Source organism: Patiria miniata, unplaced genomic scaffold (genome assembly GCF_015706575.1).
Source record: "Patiria miniata isolate m_02_andy unplaced genomic scaffold, ASM1570657v1 HiC_scaffold_24, whole genome shotgun sequence".
NCBI classification, from domain to species: Eukaryota; Metazoa; Echinodermata; class Asteroidea; order Valvatida; family Asterinidae; genus Patiria; species Patiria miniata.
The window spans coordinates 2,611,543-2,637,133 of record NW_024037063.1 but is presented as its reverse complement, the minus strand read 5'-3'; the positions used below and the strand labels follow the sequence as shown (position 1 = coordinate 2,637,133).

The following is a 25,591-nucleotide window of genomic DNA, read 5'->3' as shown; positions in this document are numbered from 1 at the left end:
CCGTTCCAAAAATGCGATGTTTACGTATGTATTTCTTGTTCAGTTATTTCTTCACGATTCAGTGCGCTCATGTCAATTGTGCTGGCTATTCAGAGTGATGGAGTTACATACATAAACACACATACGTATGTAAAAATAAACAAACTAATGGTGAAATGTTAGCTTAATGTTATTTGCATGACGTGTGCACTTTCTGTTGGTGTACATGTACATGTACATAAAAATTGAACACTTTGCCGCCTTCTTTTAATAATTGACTGATACTTCTTGAAAACTATAAGATTCAACTCATTCTCATTAGTTCAAATGTCTTAATTTATACTTGTAATTCACGATGCAGAATGTATTGAGCGATTCCTTCCGAGTGGCATTCGGTGCAGCGATTTGATACGGTCCGCTCACATCAAATTAATTCACCAGTTTATTTTTTCCTCAGTTTAGTTTCTATAAAATCAGTTTTGATATTACACAAATTAGCACATGATTATTTGTTCATTGAAACTTCGAAACCAGAAAAAAAAAAAAAACACAACTGCACGAGTGACAACAGAAATGTACACTTTTTCCTCAGTTTAGTTTTTATAAAATCAGTTTTGATATTACACAAATGAGCACATGATTAATTTGTTCATTGAAACTTCGAAACCAGACAAACAACCAAAACAAACACAACTGCACGAGTGACAACAAAATGTACACTAGTTGAAACTCACAACTTTAGATTACTTGTTGTACGGTACTTGTTTAAAAAGCCAGGACAAACTACAGGTATGTTTAAACTTGTTGAAGAACATTGAAAGATAAGACAACACAAAAACCAGAAAGTTTACTCAAACTTGCATATTTCCTCATGTTTCGCATGACGTGCAGGCTTATTTAATTTCCTGCATTCTGCACTGTTTAGGTGAACAAGGTGCAGTAAATCTAGCTTCCTTGTTTTGTTTCCTGAAATTCAATTCCGACTTGACATTTCAAAGTCCCTCTCTTAGTAATGCAATATTCCACAAGGATTTCATTTCAATAATGGTAGGACTGAAAAACAAAACTTGTTAAACTTGTGGCTCAAATTCACCCCTACTTTTGCATTAAAGCTAGAGTCCATCATTTGCAGCCATCCGAAAAGTAACTGGCGTAATTATTGTTGAAAAACAAACTTGGTTGAAAGATAGTAAGGGGACTAAACTCCCTGTGAAATTACTCTTTCTGGGAAGCTGTCATTTTGAAGTAATCAACGAAAGAAGGCATTTCCAACGGTGATTCTTAAGAAGCACCGTAGGAAAATTTAAATTAGTAGTTCGTTTTGTTATTCAGCGCAGCGCGCACAAGTATTGGAACGACGCGCGCGCGGTTGTTATAATTCGTCGGATCAGTGCGCGACGTCGCGTATAGCTGCAATTCAAAACAATTCAAAACATGATTCAGTAACTTTTGATTTGAAATTGAGATCTTAGAATGCTGTTTTTCTCGGAATGTACAGCTGAAGCTAAGCTGAAACTTCATCAGGTTAGTTGTTCAGTACCCTTCTTTAGATTTTGAGCACTTTTGTTGCTTCAAACGAACAAAATGCACAAATTACAAATGATGGACTATACCTTTAATGAATGTTTGAATTTAAGACCCTCCCTCTCTGGCTGGTTTATTCAGCTACGCCGGTTCAGTCAAAATCAATCAAGTGACTGTTTTTAAAAGTTAAGAATTCCTTTCTTAATTTGATATAGCCAACTTTTGACTGGAGGTGATTGATATATATGCCAGCTGTACCTACTAGTTATCTCTTTTGTCTGTTGATGGAGTTCGACTCGTCACAGTGTTTACACAAATGTGTTGTGACTTTTTGTTATAGTTTTACTACATGTAGTCTAAATGTATGGCAGGGGAAGTGGAAGAAAATTTGACTGTCTGTAATGGATCAAACAATAGGAGGGTTTTTATATGTAATTTATTTTAAACACTGCATTTTCTCTGGTGAAATATTATTGTGAAAGCACAGTGTTTTCTATGTTTGAAATGTTGAAAATGTTTTTTATTATTAACAATATTTATATGCAGGAGATATATATCTATTGGGAGATAAGTCTTGAAATATCATCGATACATTTTGATAAATGATGTAATTTATTCATCCTTCAGTATTTTAACTTAAAGCCACTAGCCACAATTCACTGCACCTTGCACTGTAAATCAAATGGAACTAACAGAACTTGAAATTGGCCAATTAAACAACCGTCAGTTTTTGTCGTCACTTCATCGCTTCGCCACCTTGCCTGCTTCTCTGGGGAATAACTGCTCTGATCGTCTGATCATCAGATGAACGCACACGCCCACACGGACACTCAAAGATCTTTCTGGATGAGTTCTCTCACCCAGCCACGCAACCCACAGCAGCTCACTGTGCATGAGTTACTGCTGAATAGTCACAACATGTACATCATGTGCTCACTGAAAAGTTTTTGTTTAAGCTCTGGCATGTCACTTGGTGTTCAGTCTGTCTGTTGTCCCGAAAATTGATGGAGTTACATATGCGCCATCGGCGTCGCATTTTTAAGCTCCGGCAGGGATTATTTTGATCAATTTCATGCAAGACTTTCATGCAAGACTTCTTGCAATGTCAGCCTTGATAAAGTCGCCAGAGAGTTTGCACTTGTTTATTTGTTTAGATCAATCTCGGTATGCTGTCACCTCTATAACGGAGAGTTAGCCGGTACACGTAGCAGTTTTTCTGGTAATTTGTCACAGGGCAGTTGCTTTGTACAATAAAAATGGCACAATGTATTCTCCTTTGAGCTCTTGGAAGTTCGCCGACTTTGTCATCGATGTCTTTAAACTCTTTATTAATCACCTTACGTTTCTTTAATTTTATAAACTCAGGTGCTGTATATAATACATTTGCAATTGCTATTTTTTACTGACAAATCGACCTTTTGCAAATCGGTATACCTGCACAGAAAGCATTATAGAACACAATGGGGTGTTTAGAAACGAAAGCACTTACTTCCGGGTTGGCGTTATAAATCAAAACACTTACTTCCGGGTTTTTTTTTTGAGGGGGGAGGGCTCTTACGGGTACCCGGGTATCCGACCTTGACCGGGAAAGGGTACCCGGTTCCAGTCAAAACCGTAAATAAACAGGACTAGTACCCAGGTGCTTGTGTTTTCGTTTCGATCCAGTACCCGATTCCCATATAACCCGTAAATGCATACCCCTAATAAATTGATCATTTGGGGCTCATTTTCTGCAGTGGCTGTGATTCCTTGAAGTTTTTAAAATCATTTTCCAAGATTTTTTTCAGTTGCGGGGTGTTCTTTTACGAGACAGTTGAGGGCATAATCAACTGCACGATTGTTCACTTTCAAAACACCTCTAAACAGCACTATGATGGCACCACACTTTGTGCGCACGTATGTTGCATGCATTCTTCCATAAATTGAAATTGTGTGTACAATTTGCAAGCTATTAACGCAGGTTAACAAGCTATTAACACTTGTTAACAAGCTTGTTAACACAGGCTTGTTAACACAGGGTAATTATGTTGAATAATAAGTCTATTATACACACTGTTCAACCTGTCTTCTTTTTCAATACCTGGCTTGTGTTTTTTTCCCACTACCCTGGACACGAACATGAACTTGGAGTTTGTTTTGACCTTTTATATATCATGCACTGTACTTGATGGATGACATTTAAAATCCTGTGGCATCCAGCTGACCCCGTTTTGCATGAGGGTGTCAATGTTCTGGAATTTAATTCCATGTAATAAAACTCCGCCGTTTAGAATTTCATCATGTTAGGCTGTCGAGATAGAACATCTGGCTCAATGGTGGAGGAGATGCACATGTAAATACACACAGTATACACGTACAGTATACATACAGTATGTATTTTTAAAAAACAATATGTAGCTCGCTCCATTTAATAAACATAAGACAGGGATAAAGTACATATTATTAAGGGAATAAATACGTGCTCGGTCGGTATTAATCACTCTGTTTAAGACCGCTTAGAGTCTGGGTGCTGATAATTACCCGAGCCGAAGGTGAGGGTAATTATCAGCACCCAGACTCTAAGCGGTCTTAAACAGAGTGATTAATACCGACCGAGCACATATTTATTCCCATTCATAAATACCTTTTCGGTCAAAAAGATATAATATTTCGGTCAAAAAAAAATCCTGATTTTGTTCAACAAGTTCACTTCATGGTTTTGAAACATCCCTCTAGCAAAATAATGGAGTGTTCAACTGGCGATTAAGATGTAAAGAACCCTTTTATGTGCGATGTCGCGCAGAACGCACCTGGGGCATTGCGTTTTGAATTTAGAACTATAAAATTCTGACTCACTGGTAGTGTTGCGCATGCCTACGCAAGGACTGTGAACGTTCAACCAATAAAACGGTGAGGCACTGGAGTTGTAGGAGTCCACATTTTATGTGACACTGGAAAAGTGTTTAAGACCAGCTAGCCATGTCTTTATCATCCGTTTAAGACCGGCCACGTGACGGGCTCTCGACCAATAGGAATGGCTAAACTGTCTGAGGTATTTATGAATGTCTAGTAAGTATGAACATTTCACATAATTTGCAAACTATGGTCACAAGTTATGTCTATTTTAATTAATACAAGCATCACAGAATTCAGCTGCCTACCAATGATCATTTAATGTTCAAATACAATGAAACCAGGTTGTTTTCCTGCCTTTATAAATGAATGAAAATTTGCACCGGAAAACAGACGAAAAATCACCTGCATTATTTCAGGGAAAAAATTCCTCATATTTAAAACAAAAACCTGACGGTAAAAATAATGTTCAGTCTTGACAAAATTATAAAAAAAAATCTCATTTGTATCTGACTGCCTATTGAGAGTAATCTCTGGTTCTCACTCAACTCAATAGCTTCAAATGACATTCCATGGACAGCTGTAAAAATGGATTGTTTCAATATAATATGCATCACTTCTCATAGCATGGATCCATTTCAGTAATAACCGGTAATTCCTTTTTTCCACTGAGTGGAAGAACATGCTCGTTTATGCTTCATTGGTGTGTCAAATTTTATTGCTTTTTAAAGGGAAAAAAATGATTAATACAGGTCACTTTCTTTTTGCATCATCTTGTATTCACGTGGTATGCATATCCTTTAATTAGTACTGTACGTCTGCATCTAGGAGTACTTGGTATTTTGCTGGGAAACCCAAATTTCGCTGGAAAATTCTTCTGATGGGATGTCCTGGTACAAGTCCAAGAAGGAAGTTAGGTTGAAGGAAATTATTGGTTTTTGTGGTTGGGAAAAAAACATGAAAGGACAAAAAATCACATAGAATTACATGTACACACACGTAGAGATGAAAATCCAATCCACTTGTCGGCACCAGGCTAGAATTTAAACCCGTCACAGTGGAGTGGCATGGCCTAGCGGTTAAGAGCACCGGACTCATGTTCTGGTGTTTCAGAGGCAATAGTGGCGTGGGTTCGAGCCCAGGCCGGGACACTTGTGCCCTTAAGCAAGGCACTTAACCATTATTGCTTCGTCCTTCGGATGGGACGTTAAGCGGGAGGTCCCAACATTGAGCGGGGGCTGGGGGGTAGGGGGCCCAGCGAGATTTGGCCAGGATTGTAGGCTGCCAATGCCAAACCATTGTATGACATCAAGGACCTTCTTGTTTCTTTTTAATCCTCAGCACAAAAGACAGCATTGAGGCCTTTCGTTTCCATGGTAATTTGGTATTCATCCATAGCTCTTTCCTTTTAAAGGGATGTATACATTTACAAAATATGCTTTTGCTGTAATTTTCAGAAATGGATGGATTTGGGGGTTAGTATTTTTATAGCAAATATTGTTACACTGACTTGTTTGAAGTTTTGTGTTCGTAGATGCTGGAGAAACCAAGAAAAACAAACGTGTTCCTGTACCGGGTAGTTTGGTTTTTTGACCCCACTTAAGATGAAACATAGCAATTTATAGACGTCACGGAATTGTAAGGTCCGGGGAACCAGTCTAGCTGGCTTGTGCCTGTTCATGTGTAAATTGATTGCAAGAAAAATGCGGAATAACTAAATATGGTAAATAGGGGCAGTTTTTGAAAAAAAGTCATTTTTTTTCCCCAACACTGGTTGGCCGACCAGCGTTGGAAATTGATTCAAAAATACCACTTTTCTTGAAAATGACAGCACGCAAGGTGCCATGATTTTACAGGATGCTTTAGACTGTCATTCACCAACAGTCCAGTAAGATATTTCATAATAATTTTTTTTTTTTTTTTTTTTTGACGTTTGCAAATGTTGTATAAATATATTCCCTTTATGGAAACTTCTGAATTAGAAGATTTCATGCAATTTGTCATTCAAATTACTCACAAGTGTATGATTCACGTCCCAGATTCCAATGTGTGCCACTCCAACATTCATGTTCAATGTGTATGAATGTGCTGTACGGCAAGGGCGGATCCAGACCACAATTTTTGGGGGGGCCCAAAAAAAATTTGGTCCCCCCAAAAAGTGGGTCTAAAAAATTACGGCGTGGGGTTCGGGGCCCGCGAGGGCCCCGAAAATTTTTTGGATTCTAGATGCTCTGTGGTGCGATCTGAGGCAATTTCTGACCACTTTAACCAATTTGTTTTGAGGAAAAGATGGTGGGGTACTCATTGCCTGCCTTTATTGCGATGTCACATTAAAAAAAAAAAAAATTGGTTTCGTTTTGGGGGGGGCCATGGCCCCCTTTGGCCCCCCCTGGATCCGCCCTTGCTGTACGGTATGAATGCATACCCAGTCTGCCAAGTTAATTGTGACTCAATGTGCAATGTTGAGTACATGAACATGTAATTGTTGGATTGCGATCTCAATCGACAGCAGTCTCTCGAGTTAATTTAGAGGAAATTGCCGTCCCATCGAGCGGTAACTTCAAGAGATTGATATGGAGCAATCATCCTGGTAGAACTGGCAGCTCGTTTAGGACTGATAGGTTTTGTTTTGGTTGGTTGAATTGTGGGAGGTAAGTTGTTGTTGCAGAGATCATATGATCAGATGATGTTATGCTACGTACATGTAGTACTAGCTTGATCACCAGACTGGAGCGACTGAATCAGGGGGGTAATTTTTTTTTTTAAAGAGCCATGCAATGTAATTTTTTTAATGCAATCCTTGAAAATGCATCCTTGTGTCCCATTTGAAGAATTTTCAATTTTTGCTTTGCCATTTTCAAGGGTACCGATACCTTGGTGCCTTTTTGGTTTTTATGCTAATAGAATTCTATATTCAAGATCAAAAGTGTGATGTTAGTTTAGGCAGAAACCTCAATTTTAACAGTTATTTCAGCACCAAAGGTTGCCAGAATTTTTGATATTTTGCTGTCGTAAAATTTCTTTTCTGTGATGATTCGTTATTGTGTCAGCACATGGCAGTAAGCCATTATTTTTTTTTGAGAGGGAGGGTTAATCTTTTTTTAATTCATTGCAGTAAATAACTGATGTTTTATCGGAAATAAAATCCACATTATGATTACAGCTACCGTATGCACACTGTTGAATTGTCTGAAATGTACGTCTGGCACTGTGGAACATCCTTTATTAAAGCCCGGTTCATACTTCACGCGAAAGCAAGTGCGAAGTGAAATTCATGTCATTAACAATGGTGGACGCGCTTCGAACGTATTGTTCTGGTCACGAATTTCGCTTCTCTTTCGCTTTCGCGTGAAGTATGAACCGGACTTTAGACATTTGTAAACTTTGCCACAAACAAAACAGGTTTGTCCAAGGATATAGGATTCCGGAAGCATTGGCCATTTTCTGTATAATGGTCGTATTAATAGCTCTTTGAAGCATGGCATCACCAAAGTAGATTTCAAATGAAGTGGAATTTTTATTCTAAGTTGCTGGTAGGAATAAGCGTGATCTCATGGAACGTGTGAGCAGTTTGCACTGGTAAGCAGATGTACTGCAGGTATACATTACAGAAAAGAATGCACAGTACCGTATACCGTACTTAACCCTATCAACCGTGAAGAGAAATATTTTATTGCTTGGACTTACATATATATCCGTTACATCGGTCATTTACATAGGTCAAGAACATCGGTCAAGAACGATATTTTGGACTGGTAGCTCTGTTTGATGGTGACTCGGGATTTTTTTTATAAATTTGGAAAAATTATGGAAAATATCAAATTAGGAACATATTTGAGATTGTACCAGTATTTGTCTCAGTTGTTCAACACTGTTCAAAGCGTAATACGTAATTCAGATGAGTACCGGTAGTATAAATGTACAGATGTTACGTGTAATGTGCACACAGCCACGATCTACATGCAGAACATGGACCATAGAGCTAGGGGTTACTTTGTGAATGCAAGCCCCCCCCCCCAAAAAAAAGGAAAAGGAAAACCTAATGTGCCAGAAGTTTGCCATTTCCACTTCCTTTTGAACAAGGCCACTCTGGCCAGGGGGACAACAAAACATCTTGTTGGTATTTGCAATATAACAGCAGGTATGGTTATACATTACACCTTCAATGATACACACCTTCAATGATACACTTTCAATGGTAGCGGACTAACTTCGCTGGATGTTTAGTACATACATGTACATGGACCAGTCTGTTTTTGTCATTAATTTGTTACGCATGTTTCCATGTTATTACAATGATTCCTACGTGCCTTTTAATAGACACATTCTAATTTTGCACCACGAGTGTTGTCCTCAAGGTTATGACAGGATGTAAGATCGTGGCAGATATTTACTAAATTAATTACGTGTAAAATACACACGTATCTGTGTACAGGGGAAGTGGTCACTAAGTGGCCTCATGAATATGTACAATGTATGCTTCCTCTTGACCTGCTTCACAGACAGGCCTGAAAACACCTGTCCATTTCTCAGCACTAATTGACTGGGAAGCTTGGGTAACGGTAGTGAAAATTGTGTATTACTCATCACCAAATGTACTGACCTGCTAACAGATATTTGACGATATTTATTCAAGAAATACTTGAACTTGAACGTAATTAGCATTGTACGGTGATTGACATGCATTGTGTTTGGTCAGTAAAGGGTATCTTACTAAATAATCATAAGTTTTTAGTTTTATCTATTTTTTTTTTTTTACGTTTGATATTTAAATATATGCAGTGGATGCGAACATTTGTGGATGAGCACATGTACATTTAATACAAGGACGTTCATAAATAATTTGCCATAGGGTCATGTGTACATTACATATGTCTGTAAATGTACAATGTACAAAACAATGACAACGTTTTTGCTCAATAAGAATGTTTTCAGACAGTTTACAATGTAACATCTGTGAGGATGTGTGTACACAATATTTGTACAATAGTTTTTACAATTACTCAGGTAAACCCTTTACCACCTGGATTTCATTGTATTACATTGTATTTTTAACTGAAAAATCAATAAAACCATGGAGTGGTTGGGTGGTTTCAGGTGCTATACAGTGAGAAACAGGCAGGGCGGTTTCGGTTTCGGGTGCTGTTTAGTAAATAGATTTTGTGTAAATAAAAGGTTTTATAACACCTCACCCACAGATTCTGTGTCTTAATTGATTGGCCGAGAGCGAGTCACATGTTACTTTCAAATTTTGCTATTTTTCGGTGCACGGCCAAAAGTACTATACCCGTAGCAACCAAAGTACTATACCATTGGCAACCAAAGTACTATTTCCACGGCGCGGTATTTGTGTGCAAATGGATGCTTGTGTGCGCGTAGCACGTATTGTTCCAAAGAGAGAGAGCGCTGCAGACTTGGGTTCAAACATTTCGTGAAGGGGTAGTTTGTAAGAGAGAAATACATTTTCCACCAATTTTGTATTGAAATTGAAGTTTATTTCAACTGTGTTCAGATTTAAATAATTTAAAATATTAAAATCAAGCAGAATCTGTGGGAGAAGTGTTACATGTATAAAACAAATATTGAATGCTTTATCTTGTGGTGTAGTAAAACTAGCCTCCCTCGATGATCCATGGAAAATTCTATTTTCCCTCGGCTTCGCCTTGGGAAAATAGAATGTCCATGGATCACCTCGGGAGGCTAGTTTTACTACACCACTCGAAGCATTCAATATTTCTATAGTATACTACAGTGTACTAAACACTCATTCAGCGTGATTAATGTTTTACATCGTACCGTTAAATCGGTGTAGAGATAATTGTGAAAATGTCTTTCATGCGTGCACTTACCCTGTGGAATCATACCCCGCAAAATCATAAGGCTATAAAAGCAATTCAGGGGAGCAATTCAGAGGTTTGTTAAATTATGTAAAGAAAAGCATTCATTTGGTGCATCATGCGTGTAGCCAGTGATGCGGGTATGGGAGACATACCATTACATGCTGCTCAAAATAAACTAGCTTGTTACATCACCAACAAACCAGGTACATGTACATGTATTTCAATGACCCGAGGTCATAAACTACCGTAGCTTGTTACATCACCAACAAACCAGGTACATGTACATGTATTTCAATGACCCGAGGTCATTCGGGATAACATCACTGACGTGATGTTACGCGATGTTACGTGCACCCCCATTCTGCTGGTATTTTAGGGATACAATTACCAGTACATGCTGCTCAAAATAAACTAGCTTGTTAAATCATCAATGAGCCAGGAATTTCAATGATCATTCAGGATAACAACACTGACGTGATGTTACGCGATGTTACATGATGTTACATGCACGCCCATTCTGCTGGTATGCAAGCGTTGCGCGCCCCTGGTCATGTGCCTTCGAAACATTTGATTATCCCGAATAACCTGTGACCCATATCATTGTGTGCATGCGCACCAAAATGGCTTACATGTATTTGCGTGATAATTTCCTGGGACACATCATGGACAATGTGCATTTCACATCAAAATATTAAGATGTGTGGGTCTGGTGAAATTTACAGCAAAAACACGAAATGGTGATATAACCAGCTAGTTTTTCTGAGCCACGTATCCCTTACCCACACCATTTTAATGGTTCTACATTGTACATGTACATGTATATAACACAGTAACATGGGCTAAAACTTAAAGAATATTGCCGAATTGAATGTTACAGATTAATATGGGTCATTCTATAAATTTAGGGTCCCATTTTTTCCTGTCCCTGTTACACTTTGGCATTTATGATTTGATAATTCTGATAACTCCTAAATGCAGTTGTCCTCCGAGAGTTATTACGGATACGGATAGCAATTTACGTACAAAGTACAAATAATAAATATCATTTGAAGTCATTCTTAATGATGCTTGAATGGTAAATTACAAAGTACCAAGGTAACAGGGACAGGAAAAATGTCACACCTTGGACACTAAAGTTATAGAATGACCAAAATATAAATTTTGTAATAGCTTTGCCAGATATGTTACCATACAATACATTGTAAATGTAAGTAATTTCTTTATTCTGAAATTAAAAATCTAACTATGATTATGAGTGTCGGGATGCCTAATACCACTATTTCAAGTGTTATTTTTCTCTAACGGTGTACATTTTTCTCCTTTTTTTTCACCTCGTCTTCTTTTTCAATCACCACTCCTACATGTACTTCATGCTGCCTCACCACCCTCGACCTCATGGGTGTTCTAAATGATAATGCACCCTGGTAGGTTTTGGTCCATTTCATACTTTGCATAGGATCCTTTGTCATTTACATCGCGGATTCACACAGGTGAGTTTTTTCATCGTCATGAGGTGGGGGAATTTCTTTCTCTCTCTTGGGGAACGCATGGCAGCAGTTTTTTCCACTTGCAAGTAGCTGAATATGTGTACATTTTGTTTCTATTTGCTCTCTCACGACACGATCTTCATTTGCCTTTCTGTTTTTGATCAGTTTAAATTTTGTTTTTCCTTCGTTGCCTGTGGTTTCCTCAGTGCACAGCATGTTCACGGTAATCTTGCCATCTGCACAGTTTGTTTCTCTCCAAATTTGAATTTTCCACGATTGTTTAAATTGTTATTGTAAAAGGAATAAAAGCCTCTTGGTTCGATTTAAATTTTTGACGTACCCGTAGTGTCAGAAAAATCTTACAGGCAACGATTTTGTATGTCGTAATAAGGTTCTGTTATCTTTGCATAGCATTTCATAAATTAAAAAGATTTTGAGAAAAAAAAAGAAGAGGATGTACAGAGCGGAAGGAAATTACCCTCCAGCAAAGACAGGTCTCTCTGCAATATTTTATCCCCCCCCCCTTCTTCTGGCGACGTCTGTGAAGGCAAGTACTGACAAGAGCTGTTGAAATGAGGTTATCTGATCTCAAACCTGAGTCCGTCAAGGAGTACTAAATAAGGATGAGGGTCATTTATGCACTTTGGTAATCATGTGTAACTCTCAACATTTTTTTCTCTTGATAAAGATGTCAAAAATTAATGTAACTTGTCCAAAAATAATGAAAGGACTAAATTCCATGATTTACTGTTCTGTTAAATACTAGTAACCGATTTGGAAGGTTGCGTTTATCAGGAGGCGGATTTCCTTGATGAGCCGTTGCTAAGATACGGCAACGATGAAGTCGCCATGCACTTAATGTCTTCCCAGTTAAATTGCTCCATTCTTAAGAGGATGAGTTTGCATCTCTGTGTTCAAAGTCCGTCTTCCGGGAGCAGTGAGGATTACCGCGGAGATACACCGCCGTGCCGGCAAATTATTTCCTTACCGATGCGGCAATTTTCTGTCAAAGCAGATAATCATAGAGAGTATGTTATGAGTGATTGATAAGCAGAACAGACAGTTAAGAGTCTCTTAATAGATGAACGGGATTAGTTTTTAACTATCAGATTTGTTTCATTTGCCACTTTCGCTCGACAGAGCCAGGACAATCATCCAGACCGGTGATAGCTGAAACAGCGCATGGATTCACTTGTTTATTTTATTTGCGAAAAAGCCTTCTGTTGGCACTTGCATATTTTTTTATGTGCTGGATTTCACTGTCCAGGCGCTCTGTTTGGAGAGCAAACAAAAGGAAAAATGTTTGCGTTGGTGTGTGAAAACAACTGGGCAAATAATGAAATCAGTTGGCATTGCGTTGATACTGGATGAAATGCGATACGACATATGTGAATCGGAAACGCTTCATTGATAATCTGTGGAATAATGGATATTCGCAAGTACACAAATGTACAGAACATTTGCATAACCTTTTTTAGTGTACTACAAATACATTGTATCGGTATACAGTACACACATTTTGTACACAAATCGTAAGAACTGTATGGAAATATTTGCATTACAGTTTCAGAATGCTGAGCATTTTAAATATATTTTGTAAGATATTGTACATGTAGGCCTACCCTCCATTTTAGAAATGTGAATTTCTTAATTTTTTATTCGTAGTAAAAGTATTAAATATCTTAGTTTTATATTCTTGTTCAATTTTGGTAGAAGTGAAAAATTGACACAATATTTGGTTGTACATGTTGTGCTATAGGAAAAGTATGAAATATGTTAGTTTTATATAGTTCTTCTTCAATTTCGGTAGAAGTGAGAAATTGATGCAATGTTTTTTAGTTGAACATGTATTTATAATTTTATACCTTTCCTTTTTTCGTTTCTTTTCTTTTATCCCCCCATGTCGTCTGGCGTGCTTGTAAAATTTCTCTCTTTTCTTGTTTTCCTCTCTACGTCTTCCTTGTGCGCTTGGATACTTTCTTTATTTTCCCCTGCCTTTTTTTTGAATGGAAATCTCCTTCAACTCCTTTTGTTCCCTTTGTCTTATATCCCTTTGATTTCATTCTCTCTCTGTTTGGTGTTCTTTCTTCCTTTTTTTTTTTCAATCCTTGTCTTGCTCCCCGCCTCCCCGCCTCCCCGCCTCCCAGGTTCTTGTTGTCTTCATCATAAGCGTGGCGTCGTTTGTAATATATCTGCTGCAGGTCTCCCAGTAAGTGTGTGGCTTATGATGTAATATCCTGGATTCGTCTGCCATTTCAAGTGTTTCGTCCCCTGCGGCTATGCCAATCTGCACAGGGAGATAGAATGGCAGACGGATCCAGACTAGATCATGTTTCTTTGAAGTGTTTGTGTGGATTTTTTTTTTTTTTTAGAATTTTGTTTTTGCCAAGCTTGCTAAAAAGCCTTGCTTGAAGCCTGCTTGCACTGTTTGCTTTATGCATGATGAAAAAAAGAAAAAAAAAAAAGAAGCTTTTTTTATCTGCAAGTTTGAATGATTTTTGTGCAATTCCATGAACTAAAAATGCTTAAATAACTGCCTGAACATTTTTGGACTTTGCTCCAATAGATGGAGGAATATCTCCATGCTTACATGTACATGCATATGATAGAAGATGTTCACAGTGTTTGAGAGAAAAAAAAATCTTTTATGAAAATGAGCGTGCGTGTGCATTGAAATGCAAATGGTTCGCTTGCACAAAGATCTAAGAATGATAACTTCTGGGCAATTCTGTAAATTCCAACGTACATCCGGCCACATGATGTACACGTACAAGGTGGTGGTACCTTAGTTTGGTCTGTAAATTTTGTTTTCTGCTCATTAGATGTCACATATTAGTGATATTTACACGTATGACAGTCACTTTTCCAACAGCAACTCATAAAAGTGTCTGACATGCATTTACGGAATTGCCCTTAAATTCGCTTTCAATATTCTAAAATGGTTTGCTGTTTCATTATTGAATAGGACAGTGGAGTTGACAGTGACATTGACAAGGACATTAGAATTGACAACGACTTTGACATTTTCAAGGACATTGGAGTTGACATTAACCTTGACAAGGACACTGAAATTGACAATGACAGTGACAAGGACTAGGACAGTGGACTTGACTTGTGTCCATGAATTTTCCCATCTTAATGACAGCGTCAAGGCAGTAATGCTAAAGAGGGACAATTGACAGCATGTCATGACAGACGGAGGTGACAACTTGGGGAAACATACATGTGCCTACAATGACATTGATGTGACAATGACAATCTGATGTGACGATGTCAGGTTGATGACTGCCACATCAGAAATGACACCACTCTTAATGATAGTGGTTGGAGTGAATATACAAAAATTGAGCAAACGGATGTCAGTGTGGCAAAAGGAATTGGTATACTTATGTGACAGTGGAGAGAGGTAGAGAGAGTGTCTACCTGTACTATTGGAGAGGTATTGGAGAGAGTATATCTACACCTACGGCACTTTAAGAGAGATATTGGAAAGAGAGTGTCTGCCTGTACTTAAGGAGAGATACTGGAATAAAAGGGTCTACTTTAGTTGTACTTAACTCACAGCTGTTTAGCGGTATGCTTGAAAGCATTTCAGCCTTGGCCTATAACACTTAGTAAAAACGAGCGCCAATGGACAGACCTTTTTTTGGTAACAAAGCAGACAGACTAAAAAACCAGTCTTTGGATACAGCTGGGTCCCGGTGAACTATTAAAAGCAGGATCAGGGGTGGAGAAGATGGATCGGAGCTGAAATGTGCTATCGAATTTTGGAAGTACCGAGGGGACAGTGGTGTGGGCAACATTGTAAGCGATGATGGTGAAAGATCACCTTATCAAAACAATTTTAAAGTTGTATTGATGTGCATGGCCTTGGAGGCATGAGATACAATGTATGAGGTGGTGTGAGAGCTAACATTTCTCATGAAAATGCGTGGATGTAATTTCAAATGTCTTGGCAGGGAGTGTGCGGAATTATTGAGTTAGCGGCTGCGCAGCTGCAACAGAGATTGATATTGCAGTTCTACAGTTGCTATCGACGACAGCCTGTTGTCGTGGCAACGGTCATGATCAATACCGGCGTGGACAGGACTTGATGGAGCGTACATGTGATATCCCGGCACCCGAACGACCGTTTCCTCGGTGAATGCGTAGATCGCCACTGAAACGAAAAAGACCTACAAGCAGCATGCGTGAAATGGGAAGAAACATCCTGGACCCCAGAAATTGATTATTCGCCGCGGCCAGTATGATAGTTGACCCGCATGCCGTAAATGTGAATAAAAAGACTTGTGCCGTGACCGTTGGGGCATTGATAATACACCAGGCTTGTGGTGTCGAAGTGAGCATTGAGATGCCCGTATGGTGAGCTGAATGTGACCTAATTGTCTGAAGGCGATGCGATAATGTTGCGCTCGCAGATTACGGTTCGATGCAATCAAGTGTTGTCTAAAAGTGTAATGTCATTAAAGATGCACTGTCAGTGCAATTTTCAAGTTTCAGACAAAAAAAAAATAGAATTTTTTTTATTCGCTATTTTCTAGCTGTCCGAAAGTTGAGACATCAAACACACAAAAAACTCGACCCATGTTAGTTATGGAAATATTTACGTTGCAAATTTTTATTTATTTGCAGCCTGACAATAATTCAATTCTTTCGAGGTTCACTGGTTCCAATCCCCGATCACAATCGACAATGTAGGGACTGGTAATCAGTCTACTCACAAAGCAGATCTGTCTGTGCCCAAAAGCAGCCCAAAGTAAAACAGGCATGCAATTTTCCTTGGATCCGCTGATTTCCTCTTTTTGTGACTTCTCACGAATGTCATTACAAATTTAAAACCACTGTACAAAAGTCTTTTGTACTTTGGGTTTTCCTTTTTCTCTCTCTACATTCCCAGTTGCATGCCTGGTAAAAGCCAAAGGGTTGCAGATGCCCAGAAGAGAGAAAAAAATCTTTCTTTTTCTTAAAACCAAACAGTGAGAACAAAATTGAACTTGTTATTGATCAGGTACAGTCCATCTTTAATGTTGCATGCATAAAGTGTAATTTGAAACTACTACTAAACACCCCCCCCCACCACCACCAACAAAAAAATAATAATAATAATAACATAAAAAAATATAAATAATATAATATAAAAAGCAAAAACAACAAAATAAATATTTGAATAATTTTTAAATGCCGTATTTAGTATGCAATATCAAAAATGCAGGAACAAATTGTGCAAGTAGAAATGTCCTTCAAATAGTGTGAATTAATTTGACTTTCTGGTTCAGAACATTAACTTGCAAGAATCAAGCTTTTTAAATCCAAGCTTTAAAAAAAAATAAACATCAGCAGTTCAAGTGTGATTTGGGAGCATTTTTGACCATGATTTTCCTGTTAAACAAGTCATTATATTCACAGGCCTTCACCTCAGTATTTATCAGTAGTCCAATCTTGACGCCAAATTTGCAATTCCAAAGACCATTCCTACTTTCTTATGCAAAACCAGCGGCCCTCGATCAGCGCGTGTGCGCTCATTTTCCCCAGAGACCCATCATTGTCCAAGATCTTACGATAAATTGGCTCATTCGGGCGTCATCGAATCCCAGCGATGCATGAAGGTGATGGGCGTTGCTTCACCATCATCTGCGAGGCTGTACTTGAGGTTCGTCAGAACGTCCGTGATCAGAATCAAATTGCACAACGTTCACAGTTATGTGGGCTTTTAGCTTTATGTTGTTGGCAGGCGGTAAGACATCACGATGCAGTTATGCCTAAATAACTGGGGAGGCACTGCCAATCTGCTCGTTCGACAACCCTTCCGTGATAAACACAAAACACTTGTGATGTGTTTCTGTCGAAATAATGCTACGGTAGCATTATTTTTGTATTTTATTTTTAGTAATCATATGAGACCAAGGATTTCTCAAAAAAGTACCCTAGGCACTGGAGCTCACAAGCCTGAAGAAACCTGTAGAAAGAAGACAATGAAGAAGAAATCACAGTTTTAGAGGTGGGAGGAAAACCCGAGAAAAATATTCTGGGGAAAACCCACAGAATCAGGTAGGGACTGAAAACCCAATCCACATGTGGACCAGGGCAGGAATCGAACCGGGGCCACAGAGGTGGAAGGCGAGGTTTCTCTGAAGCAGGGGTTGATTCTGTATTTTATCAAGCCATCAAAATGAATTGGGACCCTCCTAACACTCGATCATCCTTTTCCATAATTATTTCATGACTAGTGCCGTCATTCCTTTTAATAATGAAATGCCCACCTGAACCTACATTGCAATATTGATAAATTGCTTGAAATTATGATGAGCCAGTAGCCCGGTTAAAGGTAATATACAACATTTGCTTTTGCTGAAATTTTCGGAATTGGATGGATTTTGGGGGTTTAGTATGTTATAGCAAATATTTTTATACTGACCTGCTTAAAGCTCTGTGTTCACATGATAGATGCCTGAAAAAAGCAAGAAAAAAATGCTGTTCTTGTAGTCTGGTTCCTTGACCCAACCTGTACTTCAGACGAAATGGAGCAGTTTATAGATGTCGGGGAATTGTCAGGTTCAGGAACCAGACTAGCTGGCTTGTACCCGTTCACGGATGTGTAACTGATTGCAAACCAAATGTGGACTAACTAAATTTGGTAAATTTGGGGCAGTATTTGAAGAATAGTCAGTTGGAAATTGAGATTTCTTGAAAATGACAGCACAGCAAGTGCCATGACTTCACAGGGTGCTTGAGACTATTATTCACTTACAGTCAAGTAACGTATTTCATAATAATTTTGGTAGTTTTTTTTTTTTGATGTTTGCAAATGGTGTATATTACCTTTAACAATAGTAAATTTACACCAAAAAAAAAAAAAAAAAATACTGGCTGTCAGGATGATGTTATCTTAAAATTTGTCATTTGATAGAAAAATTTGACATGTCACTCCTTCACGCTAAGTGTAACCTATACATGATAAACTGTTTTATTTATAGAATGCGATACTGGGAAAGTGGGGCAGTTTATTAAATTTTTCCCAATGATTTTTCCACAGAATTGTACAAATTGTCCAGTCTATAGAATTTTATCATTAAATAAACCCAACCCGTAAAGAAAACTGGCGTGTGTTGGGCTTAAATCTAATTGTTATCTGACCAAGTTTATTTCTCACAAAAAATTCAAGTCTACAATTTAAGATTAAATTTAAGATTCATAACGATAATGGGTTTAAATCAATATTAGGTTTTGCCCTTCACTGACGTATAATCATAGTATCAGTGTGTTACTTCCCGAGTGATAATGCGTTTAAAAAGTCATTACATCATTGCAAAATACCAGCAACTCTCTTAATGTCTTTTGAATACCTAAAACAGTACTAAAATTAAAGTGTTGATCACATATGAGGAATCGTAAAAGAAATAAAAAAATATGAAAATATGTTCTCGGGGGAGGTTAGGTTGTTTACTTTTGACAAATCTGTGCAGATGGTAGGCTTGTATTGTTAATGTGCAGAGTGAAGTGTTCCACATGAATCAAAGAGCCGCAGTACGAATATTCAATCTTTATACATGTAAAAATAATAATTCTGGTTGCCATGGTGTTGCTATGGCAGTATCTCCTTGAAATCCAATACTTGATTGCATTTAACGGCAGCCAAAATTGGTTACGACGACTGTTGCCAATTGTGCCGATTGGACATGGACTGAAGAGTAGATTAAATTTTAGATTGGGTCATGATAATAAGATGCGTCTCTGATTCTGGTAGTTGCTGATGTTTCTTAAACGTGCCTCGTCCCCCATAAAAAATAAACAGAGAAAGTACATGAAATGGGGGGAAAAAAGAGAACAATAACATTAATTTTACTCGAGGGAAATGTTCCTCAAGATAAATAACAGTTTAATTTGCTGCACTTTCACATTTGATTAACAGCTTTGACAGCCTGTTCTAAACAAAGAATATGTTTACATAATCTTTTCAGATATAAACACAAGATCAAAACATCCTTAATATCAGATTGGTTTATTTGCGGGGGAGTGTGGCCTAGTGGTTAGGGTTTGTGACTCATGATCGGAGGGTCAGAGGTTCCAATCCAGCTGCTGGCCATATGTTGTGTCCTTTGGCGAACCACTTCACCCCCACTTGCCTCTCTCCACCCAGGAGTATAAATGGGTACCGGCATTAGCTGGGGAGTAACCTGCGATGGACTAACATCCCATCCAGGGGGGAGTAGAAATAGTCTCAGTAGTTTCATACTACTGAAACCGGAGAGAAACACCGGCCTGATGGGCCACATTTGTTTGTGGCAGACTTGACTACTCAACTACTTTATTTGCCTTTGACAAGTTTGGAAGCTTCATGTAACAATTTCACTTTTTATCCAGGAATAAAGGTTATGCAAGTGCCAACTTCCTCATTTTGGATTCACCTTGAGAAATCTTGGCAAACAAATTCCATAAACCACCTCTCCCCTAAAGTCACAACAACTCCGCCCGAACAATTTGTAATCTTTTCAAAACCATTTTGCGCTGCAGAAGGCAATAAAATGATTATCTGCCAGGATTATGAAAGCCACGGCGGAGAGAATTGCATTACGGACATGGTAAATGCTGTTAGGCAGAGGGGTGTATCCATTAAGAGGATGAAAAGCTTCAATGACTGTTTGGACGTCGCCCTTCGGCGAGACGTGAGCAGACAAGACTGATTAACGCTGTTTGCTTACGGACAAATAAAATTAAAACAACTTAGGAAAACACTGATTATGTTGTTTGTCGTGCACTCATCTTTAAGTAAGGTTTAGGATGACGTGCAGACTGCAAATATAGTACATGCAATGACAGAGTGAAAAATGCTTGATGATGAAAAAAAAAAAGTGGAGGTCTTTTTAAAATTGTTTTGAGGAAGTCTAGTCCAGCATAAAGTCTTTGTCAGCAAAAAAGGATTTTCTTTTTTAGAGCTGTTACCAAGTTGATTTTCTGGAGGTACTGTCATCAATAAAGTGCAGTTGAGTTTGATGTGGAGTCTTGAATACATTCTTGAGTCAAACTGCTAAATGTAAATGTCGGCTGAATGAAGTGAAGGTGTTTTTTTGTGAGAACATGTACATGTGCAGTTCATTTATATCTTGATTAGTTTGTGAAGATAATTCTTATGACAAGATAAGGAAACTGAATTGAATGTAACAATTGTAAGGCAAAAAACTTGCAAGGTCTGACAGTTTGAAGGCCAACCCATACTGTGTCATTTTCGCAGGCAACTTGCAGGCAATCAAAACGTCTGTAAGCTAAAACAACCTCGACTGAGTTCCTTGTCCCAATATGTACCGGTAGATAACAGAAATGTCCATGGGTGCGCTGGATTCAAACTTAGCCTATTGTTTTGTTCTTTGAGATTGTCTTAAATGTGGCCTTTTGTGACAAGGCCCTTAGAAAGAAATTGCTTGATTATTACCTGACTGATTTGGGGAATTTGTACTTGAAAATAGTCACTCATAGGTTGTGAATATGGTGAGATAGAAGTTGAGAAAAATGAACAAGAACTAGATGTATTTGGATGAAGATGATGTTTACAGAAGAAAGTTGAGAGAAATTGCACTTATGAGCAGACTGACATACAGTGATAACAGACGGACATGGATCATTTCAGAAAAAGACCACGCAATCAACAATTACTGACATGAGACAAATTTGATGTTTTACTGTTATGGGGGGAAAACCCCTGTCCCTCAGAATTATGGGCTCTGTGCATGCACCATAGGTGGCGCTCTCTGACCAGTGGCACACCCAGGATTTGGTGGGGGGGGGGGCTCAAATTTTGTTTCAAAAATGTTGCCCACAATTTTTGGCCGCAGAGAAAAATTTGAGTTTTTTTCGGGGGTGGACTATTTGGAAGTTGATGGCGCCACTTACACCCCTACTTGAAAAAAGGCCACATACATATCACCAAGGTAAAATCGTGGGACCACAAAAAAAATTAAAATCTCAGTGGGGGGGGGCTCAAGCCCCCCAAGCCAGCCCCCCCCAGGTGCGCCACTGTCTCTGACCACTTATGAACACTCAATGGGAGGAACACATTGCATGCGTACACTGATTCGAGCCCATATGCTGCAAAGTACGCACAATTCAATTTATTCTGACTGTACACAGACCTACAGCATTTTCAGAGAGTGCCAGACAGACGACGGAAATAAAGAGTACTGTCTAACTCTCTCATTGTAATTGAGTAATGTGTGCATGGAGCCCATGCCTGACGTCAACATTTAATCTCTCAATCAGTCAAACAAGTTCAATTCTTGCGTATCGATTCTCAATCTTTGTCTTTTTTTTTCTCACAGGCCCATTGAGAGGTGTTTTATACTGTCCCAGGACATCTTGTTCCAAATTGATCTCACGTTCAACTTTTTTTTCTTGCTGTACTTTGCCTTACGGGTAAGTCACGTACATTTACCTTTGCAAAGTAACGAGAAAGAGAAAGTGTAAAACACGACAAATTTAGATTCCTAGCTTGTTCCAAAGATCTTGCAATTGTTATTTTCCTTGAATTACTTTGCCTCGGGGGAAGTCATGTTCTGTTATCTTTGCAACCGTGAAAGGGAAAGTATAAAAGGAAAACTAAATAATATGTAAGGAGATACGTGAAAAGAAAACAAACGCAAAGAGAAAGTGTGTTAGAAAGGATATTACCACTGTAAACACTGATCGTTATCTTTATCGATTTATTGTTCCAGAGATCTTGCAGTCAAGTTGTTTTGCCTGAAATACTTTGCTTTTGGTGAAGTCATGTACAGTTATCTGCAGCAATAGTGAAAGGGACGATGTGAAAGGGAAAAGAATTAAACAAAAAAAGAAGATGCGTGAATAGAAAAGTAAAACCAAACACATAGTGTATTAAACAGGAAAAGGCATGTAGATTATTTGTAAACATTGATCTTTATCTTTTAGTGAACTTTATCTCAGTGATCTTTATTCTTAGTGATCTTTGTCGTAGTGGCCAAGTGGTTAGGATTCATGACTCATGATCAGAGGGTCAGGGGTTCCAATCCAGCTGCTGGTCATATGTTGTGTCCTTGGGCAAGCCAGTTTATCCCCACTTGCCTCTCTCCACCCAGGAGTATAAATGGGTATCAGCATTAGCTGGGGAGTAACCTGCGATGGACTAGCATCCCATGGTGTACGAAATATTTTCAGTCATTTCATTCAACTGTTATCGGAGATAAACGCAGGTCTGATGGGCCATATTGGCTCGTGACAGACTTTAATTTGTACCTATGGAACTTTTTGACTTCTGTTCATTCTTTGGTGACAGGTCACAAAATTAATATGGTAACTGGGTACCAACGTCTTTATATATATGCAAATCTCAAACTTGCATCATTTTCCTCTTCTCAGTTTGTCGCTGCACCAGACAAGTTTTGGTTCTGGCTAACATGGAACTCCATTGTGGACTTCTTTACAATACCACCCATCTTTGTCTCCTTATACCTCGGACGAACATGGCTAGGTAAGCCCATACTCTCACTGTTCAAAAACACTCTTTTCATGGGATAGAGTATATACCCCAAAACGAGGGATAGTTTCTGCTAAGCGTCTTATTATTGCTAAGCAGAGTAACGTGCTAAGCAGAAATCAGCTGATTACCAGTCACACGCCATATACATTGCATGAGATTTTGGCTGGTAACCCGTGTTTGCTAAGCAAATATTTTCCGTGCTTAGCAGATTCCTGTGCTTAGCAGCGCAGTGAAATTGGAGGCTTTTAAATTCGGTCAACATAATGGATCTGACATTGGACCATGGATCTGACTTTTTTTTTCTCGCTATTCTGTCTTCCAACCATGTGTTTGAAAACATCTCTTTTTTGGGGGGTTCACTTGTAGGTCTCCGTTTCCTGAGAGCCCTGCGGATGATCCAGCTGTCCGAGATCCTGCAGTTTCTGAGCATCCTACGCACCAGCGACACCATCAAACTGGTCAACCTGGTCACCATCTTTTTCAGTATGTGGCTGACTGCTGCGGGCTTTGTTCACCTTGTAAGTACAACAAGGGTTAAGATTTGTCAGGTTTTTTGGAATTAGGGATTCCATTACTAACTTCTTCATTACTAACTTCTTTATAAACAAAAACCACTTTACCGGAAAGGTGTTTTTTGTTTATATAGAACACAAGAAAGTGAGTAAGGCCATTTAAAAAAAACAAAAAACTTGGATTACGGATTTTTTGGGTCTCGGGGTCGGGCGGCAAGCGGGAAATTAAAAAAAAAAATCCACACGTGGGGGGGGGGGGGGCCTTTTACAGCCAGTAATGGACAGCATTTAGACACGGTATGCAGACGCGAAAGTGCTCAAACAAAATGTCGTCATTCAGTTTTACTGACCGAAATTTATCCAAATTTGAGTGGGTAAAGATATCAACAACCAACACGCCTATACAGCGTGCGCTGCAGCAGAATCAGCCTAGCAGCGCAGCATGCACCGCATGAACTGCCATGTTGACTTGCATGACTTGCATCATTTTAATTTTGTTTGGTTATCAAAAGTGGAATTTGTAGGTGGCGATTTAAAAAAAATAATTTGATTTTCGATTTTTTTTCGGCGGAGATTCCATAAACCAAGTAATTCCAAAAATATGACCTAATTTGTGCTTTATACAAACATACACCCCTACATTGCTCTAGGGCCCTTGGTAACTCTCAAACCCTCTGCTGATTATTTTGCAGATTTTCATTTGTCCCCAATTCCACTCCAGAATCTACTCCTCCCCCCCCCCCCCAATCTCCTCAAAATTCTCTGAAGCCTTGTCATCAATACCATCATGTACCAAGAAGAAATTCCTATAGTGCCAATCTGCGAAACCCATTAAATCATTCAAAGCCACCGTTACCATCAGAATGGAACATTAAACATGTTAAAGTGACTGTCATTATGCCAAACAGATGTCTACCGATTCTTTCGTTGACTGTTAAAACCTTGCCCGACACAACTCCTTCGAAGCAACATAGCTTCCAGCATTTTATGCCGCACGCTCTCACGTTCCAACCCTCGACATTCGGCCCAGGAATGTTGAATCATTGCTAGCTTCGTAAAAAAAAAATTGGTTCCCCCTCATTAAGCATCGAGCAGAGGTCTGTTGGCATGAGCGATAAATCCTCCTCCTGGGCAAGTATTCGCTTCTTTTCTGAGACGTGACTAGACTGTCTTGCTATGCTAGTTGCATAGGTGGTGTATTGAACTTGCAGCATTCTAAATAGTTCTAGACTTGGAATATTTAATGGGAATCTTAGATGCTCTGAAAGGTTGCGTGAAGTGACTTTGAAGAAAAAAAAATTGTGCAAGTTGTGAAGTCTTCATTGGTATGTGTGCAGGCTAAAGTATCTATATACCGGTATCTGAGATAGGATCGAGTCAATTACAGATCTATCACGTGTCAAATCGCAATTCAGGTCACAATGAACAGTGGATGAACAGTTACAAAAGGAAATTTTTTGTCACTGTTGATTTGAAGAGAATGTGACTTGAACTGAGACTGGAGGTCTTGTGATTGGCTTGTGATGACTTATGATGACTTATGATGACTTGTGACTGACTCAATTACAGCTCCACTACACATGTACATGTATCATGATCACCACTGAAAAAATAAATTGTTACATTCCCTAATACCTATGACAATTTTGCTTCTCCCTTTTCATCCTCTACCTTCCTTTAGTTGTAATCTGCCCTACATGTCACTCCTTACTATGCCACAACCTGAAATTTTTATTGACTTATCATGAAACTTTAAATAAATAGCAAAACAAGGTCATTCAAGCGCTAATGGGAAATTATTTTATTGATAAGTGCAAAAGATGTACTCTTAAAGGCACTCTTATCTCAAAAGCAACCTGCCACTTTATAATCAAAAATCTTACTTGGATTAAAGATCGCACTGGTACTTAAACGCCCCTTAAAATTATTCCA

The 25,591-nt window shown here is 38.7% G+C and overlaps 1 protein-coding gene across 15 annotated transcripts in view; it reads left to right on the top strand.

The window, feature by feature from the left end:
• The window catches only part of LOC119731963 (calcium-activated potassium channel subunit alpha-1-like), a 69,055-nt gene that overhangs the window by 7,255 nt on the left and 36,209 nt on the right, over positions 1-25,591 (top strand). For 14 of the 15 annotated variants that reach the window (XM_038205293.1, XM_038205291.1, XM_038205294.1 and 11 more), the window contains exons 2-5: positions 13,810-13,871; positions 21,973-22,066; positions 23,027-23,138; positions 23,514-23,665. In XM_038205293.1, the coding sequence (XP_038061221.1) occupies positions 13,810-13,871; positions 21,973-22,066; positions 23,027-23,138; positions 23,514-23,665 (420 nt within the window). Of the gene's footprint in view, positions 1-11,603; positions 11,666-13,809; positions 13,872-21,972; positions 22,067-23,026; positions 23,139-23,513; positions 23,666-25,591 lie in introns of all 15 variants that reach the window. The other variant, XM_038205288.1, reaches the window with a different exon arrangement.